The sequence below is a fragment of the Prionailurus viverrinus genome, chromosome D1 (genome assembly GCF_022837055.1).
Source record: "Prionailurus viverrinus isolate Anna chromosome D1, UM_Priviv_1.0, whole genome shotgun sequence".
NCBI lineage: Eukaryota > Metazoa > Chordata > Mammalia > Carnivora > Felidae > Prionailurus > Prionailurus viverrinus.
The window spans coordinates 18,335,036-18,354,640 of NC_062570.1; the positions used below are offsets into that span (position 1 = coordinate 18,335,036).

The 19,605-nt window shown below is 51.7% G+C and overlaps 1 protein-coding gene across 1 annotated transcript in view; it reads left to right on the forward strand.

Moving 5' to 3' along the window:
- GRIK4 (glutamate ionotropic receptor kainate type subunit 4) overlaps positions 1 to 19,605 on the forward strand; it is a 305,096-nt gene that overhangs the window by 193,161 nt on the left and 92,330 nt on the right. The window contains exons 9-10 of the mRNA XM_047878295.1: positions 4,838 to 4,990; positions 5,675 to 5,779. Of these exons, the coding sequence (XP_047734251.1) occupies positions 4,838 to 4,990; positions 5,675 to 5,779 (258 nt within the window). The remainder of the gene's footprint in view (positions 1 to 4,837; positions 4,991 to 5,674; positions 5,780 to 19,605) is intronic.

Here is a 19,605-nt window from a genome sequence, read left to right on the forward strand (position 1 = left end):
GCCTCAGAGTGGAGCATTGGACAGAGTGCTGTTTTGGTACCAGAGCCGCTTGTCCCCCAACCGCAATCCCAAATGCTTGCCAGAGCTAAATTAGTGAATAATAGCAGAGGGAGGAAACAAGCAGAAGAGCAGCGAGCTGCTTGGGGATGGAGATCTGCGGCGCGATGGGACAGTTGACGAGGCAGACATTACAGGCTGTCGCGCCGGAGGTGAAATGGGCTGAGTGGAGGAGATTGGCATCTGGGGGCAGATGAGCAGGAGGAGTTCAGGATGGGCGGCCGGGGCTCAGAGCAGCCGCTGGAAGATCCAGGTGAGAGACCAGGGCGGGCTGCCAGGAGCCTGCGAGAGAGGGGCGGTCTGGTTCCGTACGGAGCGCCCTGAGGAGACGGGAATCTGGAGGGATGGTGTTCGGGTCTTGGGAGGTCTTCAGCTCAGATTGGCCCAGGCTGAGCCGCGGAGAGGACCGTGAAGCCCCGAGCGCACTGGGGACTGTCACCGTGTCGCCTCTCTGAAGGAAGTATGCAGATGGAGAGGAGACAGGAGCCTTGAGGCTGACCCTCCCACCGGCCCCTGCCCCCAGCATCCCCCTCTGGGGTGTCATTACTAGAAGCCCTGGAAGAATCTTGAAGGCCCCAGAGATGTCAAGGAACACGGCAAACAGCCACACGCCAGTCTCCCGGCATCCGGATCGTTTGCTAATAAGAGGACATCAGCCAAGAAAACCGCATCCCAGACGAGTGGGAACAACAGCAAGCATGTGGCAGGAAGGAGCGTGGGGCCTGGTGGGAGGGTGTGAGAAATGGCGTGGTGAGCTGCGTCTGCCGGTCTATGGGGACTGGGGTCTCTCGGGGACCAGCATGCCGCCTCCTGAGAAGAAGGGCCTCTGGAGGGGTGTGGCCCAGGCCTCTCTGGGGGGCCTGGGGCAGCTGTGTCCTGGGAGGAAGGGTATCCCTGTGGCCTCGGCACTGGTTAAAGTACATCCAGCTTCCAGCAGGGAGAATCCTGTATTAAATTGCCTTATGCAGAGAAAGGAAATGTGTCACCTCAAGTCACAGCACGTCGAGAGTCGAGACTCGGGACTGATGTGTTTGGAAATCGGGTTTCCTTCCGTTCCCCTTGGTGTCAACTCCATCCTCAGGCTGGAGCTAGGCCGGCTGCTATCGGCCCAGGCATCACGTCCCAACACAGTCATGCCCAGTGGAGGAAGAAGGGCTGCCTCTGTCAGAGACAGGAAGCTCTTCTGAGGAGGGACCTCTTGCTCTGGGCCTCAGTTCATGTCTCCTTGGACAGAATTGGGCCACTTTCCCGGTCCTGAATCTTATTCGTAGGGGGATGGGATGACTCTTGGACCATTCAGCGTCACTGGAGGGCTGGGGCTGGGTCAGCCATGCCTGAAGCACATGGCTGCTTGGGGGATGGAGCGTCCCGCGACAAAATGGGGGTTCTGATAGGAAAAAGGGGAGAAGGGCGCTATCTAAGCAACCGATAGTAACCTCCCACTGCCCCTCTGTCCTGCTTATAAGTCCTGTCCCAACAGAATTTCCAGATGGCTCTTAATGGAGAGGCTAGCGTGAAAACAAACAACCCATCAGAACAGGAGGCACAGTGGGTGATGGCCGAACCCAGGACAAGAGAGAGGCCTGCCCACTCTCCTTCCCTGCCGACTCTCTGGCCCGAGAGTCTCTCCTGTCTGCTGTTGAGAAGGTGACCACATCTAGAAGATTGCCCATGTAGTCCCGTGAGGCCGGGCACAAGAATAAATCTGACAGAGTGAGGATTCAGCACCAGCTTCTCAAGAGGAGACCGGGGGTGGGGGTGGGGGGGTGGGGGTGGCAGGGAGCAGGGTGGAAAGACCATGCTGCAGACACAGGAGGAAAAACCAGACTGAGGAGAGGATCCCGGGCATCTGGTCCTGGTCCTGCCACTGCCTTGCTTGGTGACTTTGGGCAGGAGATGGTTTCTTTGAGCCTCGGTTTTGTCATCGGTTAAAGGAGAGGTTGGACTATTTGATTTCTAGGATCCTTTCCAACCTAACAGGCTGAGATTTTGAGACTTTGCGGACGGAGAGATTAGCTGGGAGACAAAGGAGAAGACGGGACAGAAATTAGCCGACCGTACCATTTAAAGAGCCAAACAGAAGGGTCTAGGGGCCAATGTCAGTAGGGGTAGCCAACCCCCCCCCTCACCTCGGGTCAACGTTTGTCTAAGCTGGAAGGGGAGCGTCTGTGGCATTGATCATTTCCATATGCCCTCTTGGCAAGGAAATGTGCGAGGTCCATTAATAAAGGAGCCACATGGGCGCAGGGGAAAATGAATTATGTGCAAAGGACAAGGACAGTTGTAGGCTTGCTGCGAAGCCTCAAGTGCCAGCAGGTGACCCTCGAATCCATGAAGAAGGAGCTGAGCTGCAGAGGGGAAGGGCAGCGGCTAGAGGAGAGAGAGCGGAAGGTGACCGGTGGGAGGGACTCGGGGGAGGTGGCTGGTCCCCAGGACTGCAGAGGATTCTATTGGTCCTGGCCACAGGGTGCTTTGGGACCAGGGGACAGAAAAGATGGCACTGAGAGGGAAGAAGGCCCAGTGCAGACACCGGGGACCCGGTGCTGCTGCCTGTGTGGATGTCTCAGAGGAGAATGGGAGATGTTGAGGTCTACAGTGCTGCCAGATGGTAGGAGCTGAATAAATGTGGGAAGAAAGAAAAGAAGGGGGGGGGGCTAAGAAGGGGGAGGAATGAATCCACGCGCGAGGCAGTTTTGCGGTACAAGTGAGCTTGGATCAGGGCAGAGAAACTCTATTGGGCTGTTCTCCCCTGTTAATTGCCTTTTAGAAAGATTATCCCGAGTCAGCCTCCCCAGCTGCCGTCACAGGCAGGTAGCAGAAGTGCAAAGGGAATAAGTCATTCTTCCCAGCCTGTTTCCTGCCTCGCAGCTCCACGTTCTTGCTACTCCCCATAGCCTTCGTTCAGCCAGCACCTGCTTCCTCAGCTGACACCTGCTCGCACCTGGGGGTGCGCGGCCCCCGCCCTCAGGAACGGTGGCACCTGACCTTTGCAGTTTGCAGAGCACCTTGCGGATCTGTGAGGCAGGATGCTGCCAGTCGTTTACAGAAACCGCTGTTCTCTCCAAGGTTCCACAGCGTGTTTGGGATCGCTCAGCACCTGCGCGAGGGCTGGGATCCAGACTCTGGGTTTAGTCTTCCCGCTTTCAAGCTCTTTCTCCTGCACCTCCGGCCTCAAGATGCTTACACTCTGTCTTGAGAGCTTGAAAAAGATCCTAGCGGTCCCAAGGTGGCCTCCCTGCCCCCCCCCTCTCGGAGGGGTGTCCCTCCCAGGGCCTAGCCAGGTAGGAGGAGGCTGTAAGAAGTCACAGCAGGGGACCGTCCAGGGGGACAGTATTGAATTGCCCATGGCAATGTCGCTCTTCAGTGGAGGGGCTTGCTTGGTAATCGGATGGTGTGTGGGCTTCCGGACCCCAATCTCACTGCTCCCCCGGGGCCTCCCCTCAGGGCTCCTGTATGGTTTGACGCTATCATCATTTACTCCCTGTAGGTTATTCTTGTCAGGGACACTGTGTGCACAGCATGGTGTCATTGCCTCCTGAGAGGGCCCACCCCTCAAGGACGGGCATCTTCTGTTTTTCTGCACCTCCCCAAAGCTGCGGACATCCAAGTGAACTCATTGAGTAGTGCTCTGGCTGAGTCTTGTGGGCAGATTTCACTCCCAAGCTTCATTCAGTTCAAGAAACATGTCTTGGGGGGTCCTACCACATACCATGTCCTGGTGCTAGATGCTGTGAGGGATACAGAGTTATGACCTCGGTTGGTCCTGCCCGAAGAGCTTGCAATTTAATAGGGAGATGATAATATGAACAGACTGCACTAGCTTCTTCCTCCGGCTCTAATTCCCTCTGCAGCGCGACCCCTGTCTGCATTTCTGGTTTATTGCTTCTTCCCCTCCCACCACTCCCCCTGCCCCAAGCGCACACCACACTCTCCACCTCTCCATTTTCTGGAGTGCCTTTCTCCCTTTCCCAGCCGCTCCCCCTCCCAGATCCAATGACAGCCCTACCAAAATCCTTCAGCGCTCAGTTCCAACGCCGTGTCCTCCGAGAAACGTTTTCTTCATCACCCCACGGGATCCTCCTCTATGGACCCCACAGACCTTTGTGCGCCCCCTCACTCAGTTTCACGTGACTCTTATTTGGGTCCCGCCTCCCCACACGCCTCCTCCATCCTGCTGTAATCTGTCACAAGAATAGGGTCCTACTCATCTTCAGGCTTTGAACTCAACCCTGTGCTTCAACAGTACCCGTTACACGGAGTAGCACAAAGTAGACTGAGGGTAGGATGGTATCTCCAGGAAGAAAGGACATCGTGGGGTCTTCTAGGGGTCAGGGACCTTCCGCTGAGTGTCGTGGCACGGGCATATCCGAACGTAGTGTCCCGGTTCCTTCCCTGTCCTGAGGTAGGCAGCTCCATCCCCTTCTTGGGGATTCTGAGAGCAATGGAAGTTGCTACACCCCTGGAGCGGAGAGAGAAAGGGATAGCCTTGAAATCGTTCGGGGTCCAAAGGGATAGCTTGATGATCTAATCCCAGAGAAGCCTTTGCCACCCCTGTCTGCCTTGGGCAAGCACCTGGACTCGTAGGTGAAGAGCAGAGCGGGTCCAGACACAGGAGGTGAGCCAAGGGCGACAAAGAAGTGCCCTTATTTCTTCTGTTTCTCTTTTCCTTTGTCTTCCTCTCCTCTTTTCTTCCTCCTTACCCTTCCCTCCCCCTCCCCCTTTACACCCATCCCTTCCTCTCTCTCTCTGCCCCCCCGGCCCGCTGTCCGCCCTCTCCCAGCTCTCCTCGGCCCTGCTGTTTGACGCCGTCTATGCTGTGGTGACTGCGGTGCAGGAGCTGAACCGGAGCCAGGAGATCGGAGTGAAGCCCCTGTCCTGCGGCTCGGCCCAGATCTGGCAGCACGGCACGAGCCTCATGAACTACCTACGCATGGTGAGGGGCGGCCGGGGCCCTGCAGGGCGTTGGGGGGGATCCCCTGTTCGAGGCCCTGCTCCTCCGGGCCTCCGCCGTACATCACAGTCCCAGATACGACAGCCATCTGCGGTGACCCCGTTCGGGGCACCGCAGATCACATTTGTCCTCTGATCCCGGAAGTCCCACCCAGGGGGCCGGGCTTGGTGCTGCGCTGCCCATGTGTCCTCTAGCGGGATGGAAATGGATCTCTAGCCCACGAAGAAGACCTCTCCCGGAAGAGAAGCCTGGTGCACCGTAGCTTGCGTTTTGCGTTGAGAGTCAGGTCTCCCTGACTTCTTGCAGGCCTGAAGGTGGGTGTCCTCCAAAGAGGACAGATCCTACTAGCAGCCAACAGCCTGGAGGAGGGACACGGGAGGATCTGAGTTCAGGCTCCCGTCTCGGCATTGTGTTGGTTTATACGGCAGCTGCGAGGTCCCTGGGTGTGGGGCGTCTTTCTCCTCCTCCAGCCCCAACCATGTCTGAATTGGTTCCAGAGACATCGCATTTGTAGTCACCAGCTCCTGTGGCTGAGAGACAGGCGGGAGAATGGACCTTGATGGCCTCGTTTCTCTTGGGCATCCTGAACAGCACGCGGGTGGAATACTTGGAGCCAAGTGGCACACGGGGCCTGTTTGGTGCTGTAACTCACTCTCTCTTGGACAGGTAGAATTGGAAGGTCTCACCGGCCACATCGAATTCAACAGCAAAGGCCAGAGGTCCAACTATGCCTTGAAAATCTTACAGTTCACCAGGAATGGTTTTCGGCAGGTAAGTCCTGGTCTGCCGCCACGGTGGCACATCTTTCCTCGTTGTTCCTTTCCGTGTCCCCAGCCTTCCCATTTCTCCCCTGTCATCAGGATGGCCCCTGCTCTCCCTTGTCCCCAGGAGCTACAGGCCGCATCCTGGGCACAGATGCTGGCATGCACAGGCCTCCCCGCTTCCCGCCACCGCGTCTGCTGGCGTGAGTCAGGGACTGCTGTTCTAGCAGAATAGCTAGAGGGAGCAGTCAGTCATGCTCTGTAGGGGACAGCGGGTGGGGGGTGGGGTGAGAGGGAATCACATAAGGAAGGAATTCCCAGGCCTGGCCCGCTATTTTGGGTTCCTCTACTCCCTGAATTTCGCCCTAACCCTGAAGTAGTGTCAGGCTCCAGAGCTTGCGGGGAAGGAACCGACTGGATCCCTTCAGCATCGGAGTGGATGGCCGGTCCTCTTTCCGCCAGCTCTTTCCTGACTGACCCACGCCCGGCTGATGCTGGTCACAGCCCTCCTCTCCCATCTGCTACCTGTCTTCTCCCGTCTGCCCAGGACGTGTCCGGCCTCCAAGGCCCCTTCCAGCTCCCCACTCCTTTCCGCATTCTCTTCCATCAACTCGTTCTCCCTTTCTCCCGTCCTCTCGCACCAGAGGAAACAGGGATTCTGACAGCCATTCCAGGCGCCTCTGAAGGTCTCCCAGCCTCTCCATCGCCCGGATAATCAACCCTCTATTCTTAGGCTAGCCCTTCTCCAACCTTAGAAAAGCCAGAGAAATAGGAAATGATGCACTGATTAGAGCAGGAAGCAGACGTACTGGAGAACATCCGGCTGTCAGAGTAGCTGAACAGGGCCTCTGAAGGGTCTCACCTTTCCGGGAGATCATTAAGATTCTTCTTCCAATTCCTCCTCCTCCTCTCCCTCCTCCTCTTCCCTTCTTTTTCTCTTTCTCTTTCGCTCCTTCTCCTCCATCGTCACCGTCATCACATAGCAGCTTTCATTTCTTAAGTTCTTGCCACAGGCCATACACCATGCTAGGTGTGCCATAGGTATTTTCTCATTTAACCTTACAAACTAAGTACTTTCAGTTTCTTTGTATTTGTATTTGTATTTGTATTCTGTCACCTGCGCATAGAGACGATCTTATTTCTTCCTCTCCAATCTGGATGCCACGCATTCCCTTTTCTTGCCTTATTCAGTGGCTAGAACTTCAACGTTAATACTGTTAAGTTGTTTCCGACCTTAGGGGGAATGCATTCAGCCTTTCACCACGAAACTTAAAAACACGCTGCTAGTTGTAGGTGATTTGTAGATGTTCTTTATCAAGTTGGGGGTGTTCCCTTTCCTAACTTCTCGAGAATTTTTACCATGAATGGGTGCTGAATTTTGTCAAGTGCTTTGTCTGGGTCAACAGATATAATCATATTTTTTTCTTCTTTAGCTGGATCATATGGTGGATTATATTAATTGATTTTCAAATGTTTAACCAACCTCACACACCTGGCATAAATCCCACTTGGACATAGTGTATAATTTTTAGACATTGCTGGATTTGGTTTGCTAATATTTTGTTGAGGATTTAGCATCTAACTTCTGAGTGATACTGGCCTGCCGTGAGCATAGGGGGTTTTTTGCTTTGTTTTTACCCGCTTTGTGTGGTGTGGGTAACAGGGTAATACTGGCTTCACAAAATGAAGAGGGAAGTTTTCCTTTCTCTTCTGTTTTCTGGAAAAAGTTGTATATAAATGCTGTTAATTCTTGCCTAAATGTCTGGTAAAAGACTCCAGGGAAGCCATCTGGGCCTGGGGATTTCTTTTTCGGGGACTCGTAAATTACAAATTCAATTTCTTTAATGGTTATAGGACTATTCAGGTTATTTGTCTCATCCTCATTAGGGTTTGTTCGTCTTAGCTGGTAGTTTGTGATAGGTTCTTTTATTAATCCCCATTTTATAAGTGAAGAAACCCAGGCTCAAGGAGATGGACTGACCTGGTCTTGAATGGTTGGTAATGGCAGTTGGTTTGGAACCCAGAGATCTCTGACTCTGATGCTGAAGTTCTTAGCCACTATGACAGACAAATCATGCATCAAAATCACCTGGGTAATTTGTTACAAATACAGATTTTTAGACTCCACCCTATAAAGGTCTGATTGGGTAAGCCTTGATTAGGACCCAGGAACTGATATGGTCATTGAGCACCCAAGGTGGTCCCAATGAAACCCTAGGCTACGCTGTGGAGTCCCTGCCACATCTCTGTCCCACCATTCTGTCCCCATGTCTGAGAGGCTGCAGTTCAGCCCTTCTCATGACATTGAATGCAGTGCCTTCCAGAAGGACAGCGATTATGCTAGGCCACAAGGCAAGGTCACCCTTCTTGGAAAACAAGATAAAAGAGTCCAGGTTTAGGTAGATAGCCAGAAACTCTGGGATAGAATATTACCAAATGGTCATCGCATTTGGCTAACCAATAAATGAGGATGTGCTATGTGTCAGGCACTGTGCTGGGCACAGAGGGAACCAGGCTGCAGAAGGCACAGTCCCTGAACTGAGAAAGAGCTCACAGTCTGGTGACACGGGGCCAAAATAAGTGCAATTTGGGGTTATTAAGCTCAGATCTTGCCCTCGAGCTCATAATTCCCTGAACAAATGAAGCCTCCAGCCTGGAGGGAAATTGTTAGGTCGACTCTTCCGTGAGCCCCCACTGTGCTCAGGGATGTGAAGTGAAGAACGCTCATTCATTTTTTCAATAAATACCTGTTGAGTGCCTACGACGTTCCAGACTTTTTTCTAAGCACAGGTTTTAAAAAATGGGCAAAGTGTCTGCTTCTGTGGGGCCTATATCGTAGTATGGGGCAAACACTAGGCAAGCAAATACATGTATAATATAGCGTCAGTAGTGATAAGTGCTGTAGAAAGAAAAATTAAATAGCGTAAGGAAATGGAGTGCGTGGAGATAATCATGGTGGGGAAGCAGTAGTTAGAAGAACATAACGTTCATGCCAAGCCCCAGACTGACTCCATAGAAAGCCCAATTCTAGGCTCTGAAAAACTCCCCGTTAGACCTCAGGCCTGCTTTCTGCCCCCCGGAAAGAGCCCCCTTCCATCACCCAAGCAACACCTGCGGTGGCAGTTGGCCCGTGACCCTGATCCCACCCTCTGCTTGAATGACAGCTGATTAGGCTCAAAGGACCTCTTCTTAACTCTGCTTCTCTAGCAGCTGCCACTCAGCCTGGCTTTTCCCAGCTGCCAGGCTGCAGGACTGCCTGGGTCATTAAGAAACAGCATCACCAGCCCCCGGCCCCAAGGTCCTAGCCCAGCCCAGCCCAGCAAAGGGTTCTGCTCTGGGACATCCCAACCAGCAGCTACTGGTCCTTCTTCGGTGGCACATGCTGTCGGTGTAGATAGGGCATCTCCAACCTAGATGTGCACAGGAGTGACCAATGGTGCTTGCTATAATTGTGCATTCCCAAGCCCCACAGCTATAAATTCTGAGTCGGCAAAACTGAGTGCCTTTCAGGAATCTGCATATTCTTGATAGCGCCCAGATAGATGATTACAGTGCACGTGGGCCACAGGCTGTGTTTTGACAAATAGTGTTCTCCGTGCATAGAATTTCCTCTCGACCTCCCCACGTCCCATCCCCATCTTTCTGAGCCAGTGTGACCATCAAAGAAGATGGTATTTTTGACCTTCGGCTCCGCTAAGTTTTTAAGTTTTTATATTCCAGTTGTTTAACATAAAGTGTTACATTCGTTTCAGGGGTACAATATCGTGACTCAACCCTTCCATCCCCCGGTGCTCATCACAAGTGCCCTCCTTAATCCCCATCACCTATTTAACCCTCTTCCTCTGGTAACCATCAGTTTGCTTTCTGTAGTTGAGTGTCTGTTTCTTGATTTGTCTTTCTCTCTCTTTTTCCCTTTGCTCCCATTTATTTTGTTTCTTAAATTCCACATCATATGTGAAATCATTTGGTATTTGTCTTTCTCTGACTGACTTATTTCACTTGGTATTATACTCTCTAGATCCATCCTGTTATTGCAAATGACAAGATTTCATTCTTTTTTTTTTAAGATTTATTTTATTTTGAGAGAGAGAGAGTGTAAGCGGGGGAAGAGGGAGAGAGAGAAAGAGAGAGAGAGAGAGAGAGAGAGAGAGAGATTGAGAATCTTAAGCAGGTTCCATGCTCAGCGCAGAGCCCAACACAGGGCTCAATCCCACGCCCCTGGGATCATGACCTGAGCCGAAATCAAGAGTTGAATGTTCAACCGACTAAGTCACCCAGGCGGCCCAATTTCATTCTTTTTTATGGCTGAGTAGTATTCCATTATATATGTATATATCTTACACCTTTATCCATTCATCAGTCGACGGACACTTGGGCTGCTTCCATGTCTTGCCTATTGTAAATGATGCTGCAATAAACATTGGGGTGCATGTATCCCTTTGAATTCGTGTTTTTGTGTTCTTTGGGTGAATACCCAGTAGTACGATTGTTGGAGCACAGGGTAATTCTCTTTTTAACTTTTTTGAGGAACCTCCACACTGTCTTCCCGAGTGGCTGCACCAGTTTGCGTTCCCACCAGCAGTGCAACAGGGTTCCTTTTTCTCCAGGGACACAACTCTTGACTGGATTTATTAAGCGGATTGTGATAATCCTCCTTTATTACCCATTTTTCTTCAACAGATCTAGTGACTGTCCTGCTGCTTTCCTGTCTAGCTCAGGTTCTGTGAATATCAGTGAATACTGTATCATGGGCATGGAGGCAGCTTTGCAGTTCTGGTCCCCAGGTCCCCTCTCAATCACCAGCTGAATCTTTGCCTCTTGATAGGTGTCCTTCCCCTGATTATTACAGGATGAAGAAGTGGTTTGGGGAGTGATGATTAATTGGGTTTCTTTTCCAGGGTGGGAGGAATGTCAGTATCTCTGCTCTAATATTCTTCCAATGCCATCCAAGGTGGTGCTGGCAGGGGAAGGGAGAGTGACTAGGAACAAGGGAATTATCATCTCTTGAGGACCTGTCGTGTACCAGACATCACGCAGACACTTTGCACAGATCACTTCTGACCTGGCAGACAGCCCTTGAAGGCAGATAAACTCCCACTTCACAAATGAGGAAACTGAGGCTCAGGAAAGACCAGGAACTTGACCAAAGCCCACTATTAGCAAGCATTTCGGGCAGAGCTGAAATTCACGCTCAGGCCTGTCCAGCTCCAAAGCCCATGTTCCTGGCTTTCCCTCACTTCCCTGGAATCAATCCCTAAGCCCCCAAATCAAAACACTGTACCCAGGCCTGTGGCTTGTCTGCCACCTGCTCCCAGTGACCTGCTGGGCTGGGCTTTCTTCAGTAATGGTGTCTTCTCATCGGGCTTTGGTTTCGTTCTTTCTCTTCCTGTCTGGGCGAGTGACTATTAAGAGCTGGTTTTGATTATTTAGAAAGCACCACACAGGGACCCAGTGGGTTGTAATTGGTAAAATGTCTGAACCAAATGCCATATTCCCTGCTGGTGGCTGATTAAGGGATTATTACCATTTTAAAAATAGTCTTTCAGAATCCAGGGTTATTTTTCTTACCATTTAAAAAAAATTACTATTTTGATTCTGTTTAGAGAGTGTTTTCCATCTTGGAATTCTGTTGGGGGGGGTGGAAATGTTCCCCAGAGTATCCTATAAGTGACATTTCTGAACCTGGACCAGCTCCATATCGCTTATTTATGGCCATAGAGGTCAAGGCAATTGCTTCTAGGTTCCCTAAGCCCATCCTCCAGTTCTGCCGACGTGAGATCTCCCTTCTCCATCCCATAGTCTCCCTTCTCATTTCCCAGAAGATGCCCTGGATGGCATTGGAATAGTATAATCTCCCTACTTCATTCAGGATAAATCAGATTTGAAAGAGACAAGGGGAAAATAGAAGTACAGCATTAGCGGGCCCTTGATTTCCTTCATTTAACTTAGTCTAACGATCAGAGATTCTGAGCAGCCCCCAAGTGACTTTGGGAGGGCTGTAATAAGATGAGCACACCTTTCATCTAAGGATCGGAAGTGACTTAACAGGCTCTAATTAAGCCTTTGGGAGAGGGAGGGCTAAGACATGGGGGCCGGACCTCCCTAGCCAAAGATGCAGATCTCACTTTTCCTGTTAGACTGTATTATCACCAGAGGAGTACCTCCATTTTCTTCCTCTGTGGGATGTGGATGATTTGGCCCCTCGACGCTTGTCCTCGTTAAACCCAAGGATGATTGACACTAGATTTGCTTGGCACTGTCTTCTGCTTGCCTACAGTTGGGTAGAAAGCTGGCCCTACTGACGTATGACAGTATTAGCTCACGGTATTGTTGGGTGTCTCCTTCATGGCACCCCATACTGGGTGGTGTACAGAGATGTTTAAGATTTCTCATCTTGTATCAGCCGTACCTGAAGGCTGCTCTCTGTCTTGCAGGTGAAGAAACTGAGACAGAGAGAGATAAAGTAATGTGTCCACATCCGCACAGCTAGTACGTTCCAGGCTTAACTGAGTCCAGGTCTAGCTATCTTCAACGTCCACATCTTTCTACTTTGCAACTTGGCCCCAGAATGTGTTGGGGGAGACCTCCAAGGCTTCTAGTCTAATGTCCCATCCCAATGCAAGAATGTTTTCCGTGGAGACCCCGAGAGAAGCAGCCACCTAGCTTCTCCTTGAGTCTGTCCTGGGCTGGGGGACTCACTACCTCCCCAAGGACACATTCCCAAGTCTTCCAGGTACTAGATGAAAGTCTGCCTCTTCATTCTGCCCTCAGAAGCAGCTGGAATGCTCGCTTTCTCTTTCTCCCTCTCTTTCTTTCTTTCTTTCTTTCTTTCTTTCTTTCTTTCTTTCTTTTGTTCTTTTTACCAACTCTTCATATATTTGAAGATAGTTCAATTTCTCTTCATTCATTCTCTTCTTCCTAAAATTTAGCATTAACACTGTTTGAGCACCTACTCTGTGTCAAGGGCTGGGAATGCAAGATAGAGGAGTCATGGTTTCTTCAAGGGCTCATGGTCTTTGGGGAAAGGCAGAAATTGTGGTCAACAATTACTGTAGAGGCCTCTCTGATTTCTTTCCTTCGGCAAGCAGTGGCCCGTAACCGTTCCCAATGCTACGTGGCCTCCAAATCTGGTGCCACTGACGCTTCTGGGTTTGTTTGGGTCTCTCTTAAAACACGAGGCCCCAGTTGAGGACCACACTCCAGATGGGGCCAAATGGCACAGAGCTGAGAGCACCACCCTCACAAACACTAACTTCCCATTTTCTGCATTAGCTTCCTTCCCGGAATTAGCCTTGGAATTTTTGATTCACTTAGAAATCGGGACCTTGGGGTCAATTCATTGTTCCACGTGCCCCCCCTCCCCCCAAAATACCCGGGGTTATTTTCACATGAACTTTTCATAGAAACCATCCCTGAGCCACCCTTTCCTTGGACCACTTATCTACTTAAGTCTGTTCCTATGGAGATGGAGAGATTTGCAGATCTGGCCAAGAGTGGGCGAGTAAAAAGCCTTGGGAACTGATGGCCATGTTTCGTTTTCCAAAGCTGATATAAACTCAGCTTTTTGAGGGGCTGGTTCTCTGGAATGACTTGCGTGTAGTTCCAACGAGGCAGGAGGATGGGCCAGATGGCTTTTGTGAGTCACCCTTGCAAACCAAGAACTCAGGGGTCCCGTGTCCTCCAGAAGCTTCAGGCTATCCAGCCCCAGCTTCCTGAGTCCCTACAGGTCCCACCGCTTGCTAGGAGGACAGGCCGCCTCTCTTGACTTTCCTCTCCTGCTGCCTTCCCTGCAGGCCCACACACAGGCACGCCTGCCCCTTTGGCGGGGACGTCTGGGATGGTCCAGTGTTTGTGGCTTGTTTTGTTGGCACCCCTGAGTCGTGTAAAGGCAGCCAGCCACATTTCTTATCATGGCCGGGGACGCGGGAAATATCTTCTGCTGCTTCGATGGCGGTTTTAACAGACCTGCTGGTGGCATCCCCCCCACCCCGTCCCCACCTCCAGACCCGTTCCCCACTTCAGAAGCAAACAAACCAGGAACACCAGAAACCCCTAAAAATACCATGTCAGATGAGAGCCTACGCTACCATTGTAACCCTGGGAGAAGAGTGAGGGCCGGGATGGGGGGGTGGGGGGTCTCCTGTCCATGCGGGAGGCGCTGCCCCACATCTGTGCCCTTTCCCCCGGCCCCTGCCTCACGAGCCTCGGTGACAGCCCGGGTCCCATCTGCGCTAACGAGAACAGCCATCACGGCTCAGACAGGTCGCCAGGGGGAGACGCTGCTCGGAGAGTGTCATGCCTGCTACCGTCTAATACATTTTCAGTCTGGGGAAGGAGTTTACCATAAATATGCAGATCCTTTGAAGCTGCCTGTGCGGAACCTGGCTCAGAGCGCTGGAGCGGGGGTTTGATTGCTGGAAATCAGCGGCCTTGTGTGCCAGCTCCCCGGCTGGGGGACAGACCTGAAAAGAGTGGGCCGGCTGGGGAGGCCACTCGGCGGGCCGTTCCCCGCGAGCCAGCGACGTTGCCTTTGATGAGGAAATTCTGAGGCGGCCTGTCTCGGGGAGAGAGGGGGGCCTGCTTTGAAGGTTACTCAGAAGTCACTTACGGCTTCCTTTTAGTTAAGGAGTCAGGAGAAGGGAATTGGCGTGAGGTTTGAAATAGCCGACGTCTCCTAGAACATCATAAATTCTTAGAGCTGGCGGAGACCCGAAAGGCCATCTGGTCCAACTTTCCCGCCGGAGAATGTGGATGGGTCTGTGTGTCGCCCGGGGCTTCAGACCCCTCAGTGGCCCCGTTGGCTCTCAGGGCGAAATGGCCGCTCCCCAGCGAGGCGGTCACACCCTGGGCCCGGCTCACCTTGAGCCCCCGCTGGTGCCACGCCACCCAGACGCTCTGCCTCTCCTGTGGTGTTCTCGGTCACCCACCAGGGCTGGGCACCCCTTCAGGGCAGACCCGGCCCTCCCCTGCCGAGAGTGGGGCTCAGCACAGGCCTGGAGAAAGGGATGAGCCAGCGACCGGGGGTCTGGTGTGTGCCAGGGTCCGGGGACTGTGTGGGGAACATTTGGGATGTGCCGTTCGGCTCTGAGGAGCCCTCCCATCCCGTAGGGACGCCAGAGCCCTGGGGACCTAGGATGCTGTCACGAGAGCTCTCTAAAGCTACTGTTCCCCAGTCTGTTCAGAGTTCATATGACAAGCCTCCCCGCTGACAGCTGGAATTCGAAGCCATGACATGAAAAGGCCTGCAAATCACCATCCATGTGTCCTTTCTCATTTCATTCGATGCCCCCAGAGCGGCACCTCTCTAGTTAATTAAAGGGCTCTTCAGTACCTCCTCCTGTGAGGGCATCTGGCTTTCCCGGCCACCCCCAGATGACAGCCAAGGGGCAGATGAGCTGGCTTTGGAAGGCCGTGACCTGAAGGGCCCTCTCTTCCCCCTGTCTCCCTGGCCCACATACATCTGGTTCTTTCTCCCAGAGCCCTGGCACTTCCTGCTTATCAGCTTTGATGGGAAATTCACTGACTGCAGAAGCTTATTCACACATCAGCCGGCAAACAAATTAGAGCTACTTAAATTTTCAAACGGGGGGCCGCGTTTGGGCAGACGAGCGGGGCTTCAAAGTGCCGCAGTTTAAATATATTTCTTGTACTGTGCCCCATCACGCGTCCCGCCTGAGCCCAGCCTGGGGAAGTTTGCCAGTACAGAGTGACTCTTTTCTGCGCCTCTTCAGCCAGCTCATGCCTGGGAGAGCTGGAAGAGGCTGACTGCTAATTTGGTCTCATGAAGCAGCCCGCGTCATCCGCTCTGATGCGAGATGGGCACGCCACAGACCAGAGGTGTGGGGAGTGAAGGCAGGGGGTGGGGAAGGAAAGCCCAGGGAGGTGAGGGGGAGCCGGGTGCAGGGGCCCCGGCTCTCACGGTCCCCAGAGTTCTGTTCCTCAGCGGCTCCCCCGGTAAAATAGGCTTGATGGTCGTAATAATATCTGCTTGGCGGGCTTTATAGAATTACTGTGAGAACAAAATGAGATGCTGTTTATAGATGTGTTTGGGGGATTCTCCTTTACGGTGCAAAATTGAGTCCTGTCATCTCTCATGAAGATGTCTGTGTAGATAGTTCTCTGGATCTTGGAACGCGGCATTGCCGGACCCTTGCGTCGGCTGGTTCGTGGCAGAGAGAAGGGCAAAGCAGGGCTGAGCCATGTGCCCTCATCACTCCCACTGCAAGTGCAGAGCTTGCAAGCATGTGCTGGAGGGAAATAAGCTCTGCCGTCCAGCCCTCCCTCCCTCCCTCCCTCCTTCAGGGTAGGCTCCTCACTGCCTTCCTCTCCCCTTCTCTTCTTCTCCATCCCTGACCTCTGTCCTTCCTCTGCTCCTTAATGTGACAGCGTCCCATGTACCACCACTTTGCAGTGGCTCTGGGAGGGGCGAAGACAAGAGCCAGAAGTCAAGGCTCCATTCCCTGGGGGAAATCTGGACCGTCTAGGGCCTCTCTAACACCACACTGCTTAGATAAGAGCCCACGCTAGAAACTCCCCATCTGCCCGGAGTACAGTGAGGCCCAGCCACCGCCCTGTGGGCCCACATCCCTCCCGGGGCAGCGAGGGGCCATTCTCAGCCCTTCCCTGAGAGCTGAGCATTTTACCAGGTCTTGAAGGACAGGGAACAACCAGCCTCCTTCAAGCGCAGACACTTCATTAGAACCATTAGCTCAATTGGCATCTGCCGCTCAGAGCCCAGAGTTGTGTGTTATTAGTACAACTGCTTTCCCAAGACACTTCTCCACCTGGTGAGTTTAACAAATGAAGCCAGGCTCTCTCCTTGCCCTGACTGTGGCATGTTCATTGGCAGTAATTTCCTTGGAAGATGAAAAATCTCAAGCATTCCTGAGCTCCCTGATAAATTCTCTCCTTGGCAGCTAATTTGCAATACCTTCCACCTTCTGGGAGGTGAGAGAGAGATGTGCGGCTGGGCCTTCATATTTACAGGCTCTGCCATGCACCCACCCCGTGCCAGTCTGAGCCAGACCAGTTTGGTCATCCCCCCCAGACGTTTGGAAGAGAGTCTGTGAGATGTTTGGCCACACAAGGGAAAAGGAGGGCCCGATAAAGAAAATTATTCAACTCCCAAAGCACTTCTGTCCAACAAAGAGAAACAAAACCACAAAAATTAAAGGCAGTCTGGGCACTGTCACTGCCCTGAGTAGGGAAATTTAACTTCTGAAGTCCTGAGCTGGTCAGAGAGCCTAGTAAGTCCCCGAGCGCATCTTTGGAGGGTGGCGTTTTTAGTCTGAGCTGCTGTGCACCGAGCTCCGCTTCTGTCCTGGATGGTATTTATCTGTCGCTAGAGTCCCTGAAAATGGCCACCGTGGGTCTGTTCTGTTGGGCGGAAGTGGTGAGGGCCGGGGCAAACGCCACTTCGCATCCCAAAGGTTCGGGATTCGGGATGGAGGTCTGGGCACATCTTGGCAAAAGCCCAACGTTTGAGCACACCCAGAGTGCATCCGATCCTCATTATTGGTGGATTCCATTTCTGCAAACCTGTCCACTCCCTAAAATTTACCTTATCCCAGAGTCTGGGCTCATGGTGCTTCCTCAGATGGGCAAAGAACAGTGAGAGGGCGCCTGGGTGGCTCAGTCAGTCAAGAGTCCCACTTTTGCTCAGGTCATGATCTCGCGGTCTGTGAGTTCGGGCCCTGCATCGGGCTCTGTGCTGACAGCTCAGAGCCTGGAGCCTGCTTCCGATTCTGTGACTCCCTCTCCCTGCCCCTCCCCTGCTCACTCTGTCTCTCAAAAATAAACAAACATTTAAAAAAAAAAAAAACGTGCAAAGTACAGTGAAAAATGTGAGTCAGCCGACAGGCACGTTCCCAGCTGAGGTCGAACAGGCAGTGTCTGCCTTCTTGTTTCAGCCCTGGTATGGTAAACACGTGGCCTTTCTTGTGGCCTACTTAGTGTCATGTCTCTCACACCAGTGTGTTTTTTCCTGGTCACTTTGCTGTTGCAAATGACCCCCCAGCTTAGTGCAGACATGCTGTCTAGTGGAGCTAAGCTCAAGAAAGATGTGATGTGCCTTACAGACAAAATACAGGTTTCTAGAAACCATCATTCAGGCGTGAGTTATAGTCTGTTGTTTAATATTAATGAACTGACAATATGTATTCAATAAGGTGGTGGTAAGCAGAAACACGCATGAAGCGAGGTTATGTGTGGTCTGGTTGATGAAAATGTTGTAAACAGAGGCTCCTAGGAACCTAATCCCCCATCTCCCTAGGAGCAGTGAATCCGTATTCCCTAGTTCAGCGTTTGTGGCAATTTAAGTGAATGTCATTCAGTGCAAATGATGAGAATCAACTGTGATCAGATACAGCCAGGAGAGAAGACCAGGAATGTGTGAACTTGTCCTACGGGTGGCCTTTTCTCTCTGTATTCACCACCCCAGACCCCTCCTCTCTTGTTATCTTATCATGCCAGAGGGCCTCATCTGCTCCTTGATGCCCTGGCCTTTCTTCTGGTTCCCTTGATATAGGAAGTAGAATCTAGATCTTACAATCCTGGGGCCAAAAAGGAATCATAAAGGTCCTCTAGACCAATACTCTCATCAGATGTTGGGATTCTTGCAAATGCGTTTTCCTGAAATAGAGTGTGTGCTTGAATGCCCCCAGTGTTGCGGAACTCACTGCCTATAGAAAGTAGAAAGCTCTTGCTAGAAAGATTTTCTATCTATGGGGCAGAATGACTTCTTTCTGCAGCCTCTTCCTTTTGTCCTTATTTCTGTTTCCTGGGTCCACACATGTATCCTTCCCATGTGTGCCTTTCCTTTTTCCTTATATAATATGATTTTAATATCTTTACCTGCCTGCTCAGTTTCCTTGGGAAACACTCACTAGTGTGTTCCACTTAAAGAAGATGCTCCACTTAAGCTCCACTTAAAGAGGGTGCCTGGAACAACAGTATGCAGTTTTTCAGGTGTGGTCTGAGTTGAAGACTACTTTCTTCCCTCGCATCAAACCAGCCATCCCTTCGTAAATGGTATCCACAAGGGAGAAATGCTAACGCTTCCAATTTATTTTCATGTTAACCAAACACAGGGTCTTAGCCCCAAGACCAAGCTCTAATGGAGAAATGCCAGGCATCCGCCACGGGGCTCAGAGAGAGCTACTTCATGGCAGGAGGGAAAGGGCCCTTCCTCACACCCTTTTCTTGATGGACACCTTCATGGTGCTTCTTCTATGTGCCTGGGTAGCCGAGCTTCCAGTCACCTGCCCAAGGCCTCTGTGTTGTCCCTCTCTGGGCTCTCTCTCCCTGGCTTTGCCCCCAAGGCACTGAGAAACACTATACCACATCATAAAATATACCCAGCATTTTTAGGAATTCAGGTTAGAGCTGGATAGGACTAGACGATATCTTTCTTTTATAGGCTAAAAAAGAAGTGACTTTCCCAAAGGAATTTCATAATGCAATTAATCAGATCTTTATTGAGCACCCGTTATACATTATGGGCCAAGCACTGTCCTGGGAGCTAGAACTATGAAGAAGAATTTATTAATGCAATCACCAACTACTTACTAAGCCCTGATTCCATGCTAGGCATTAGGGATATGATAGGGAACGAGACAGGGCCTCATCATTCATGGAGTGTATTGTCTAGTAGGGGAGATGGGCTTGAAACAGATAATACCTAAAATAATTGTGTGATTACAAGTGTGATGCATGCTGCAAAGGAGAGGTTCGGGGCACTCTGCGTGAGTCTTTATGATGGGGTCTTGACTGAGTTGGGGGTGGGGGGCATCCCCAAGTAAAGGGGAGTGTGACGAGCCCAAACAAGGGCCTCCCAGA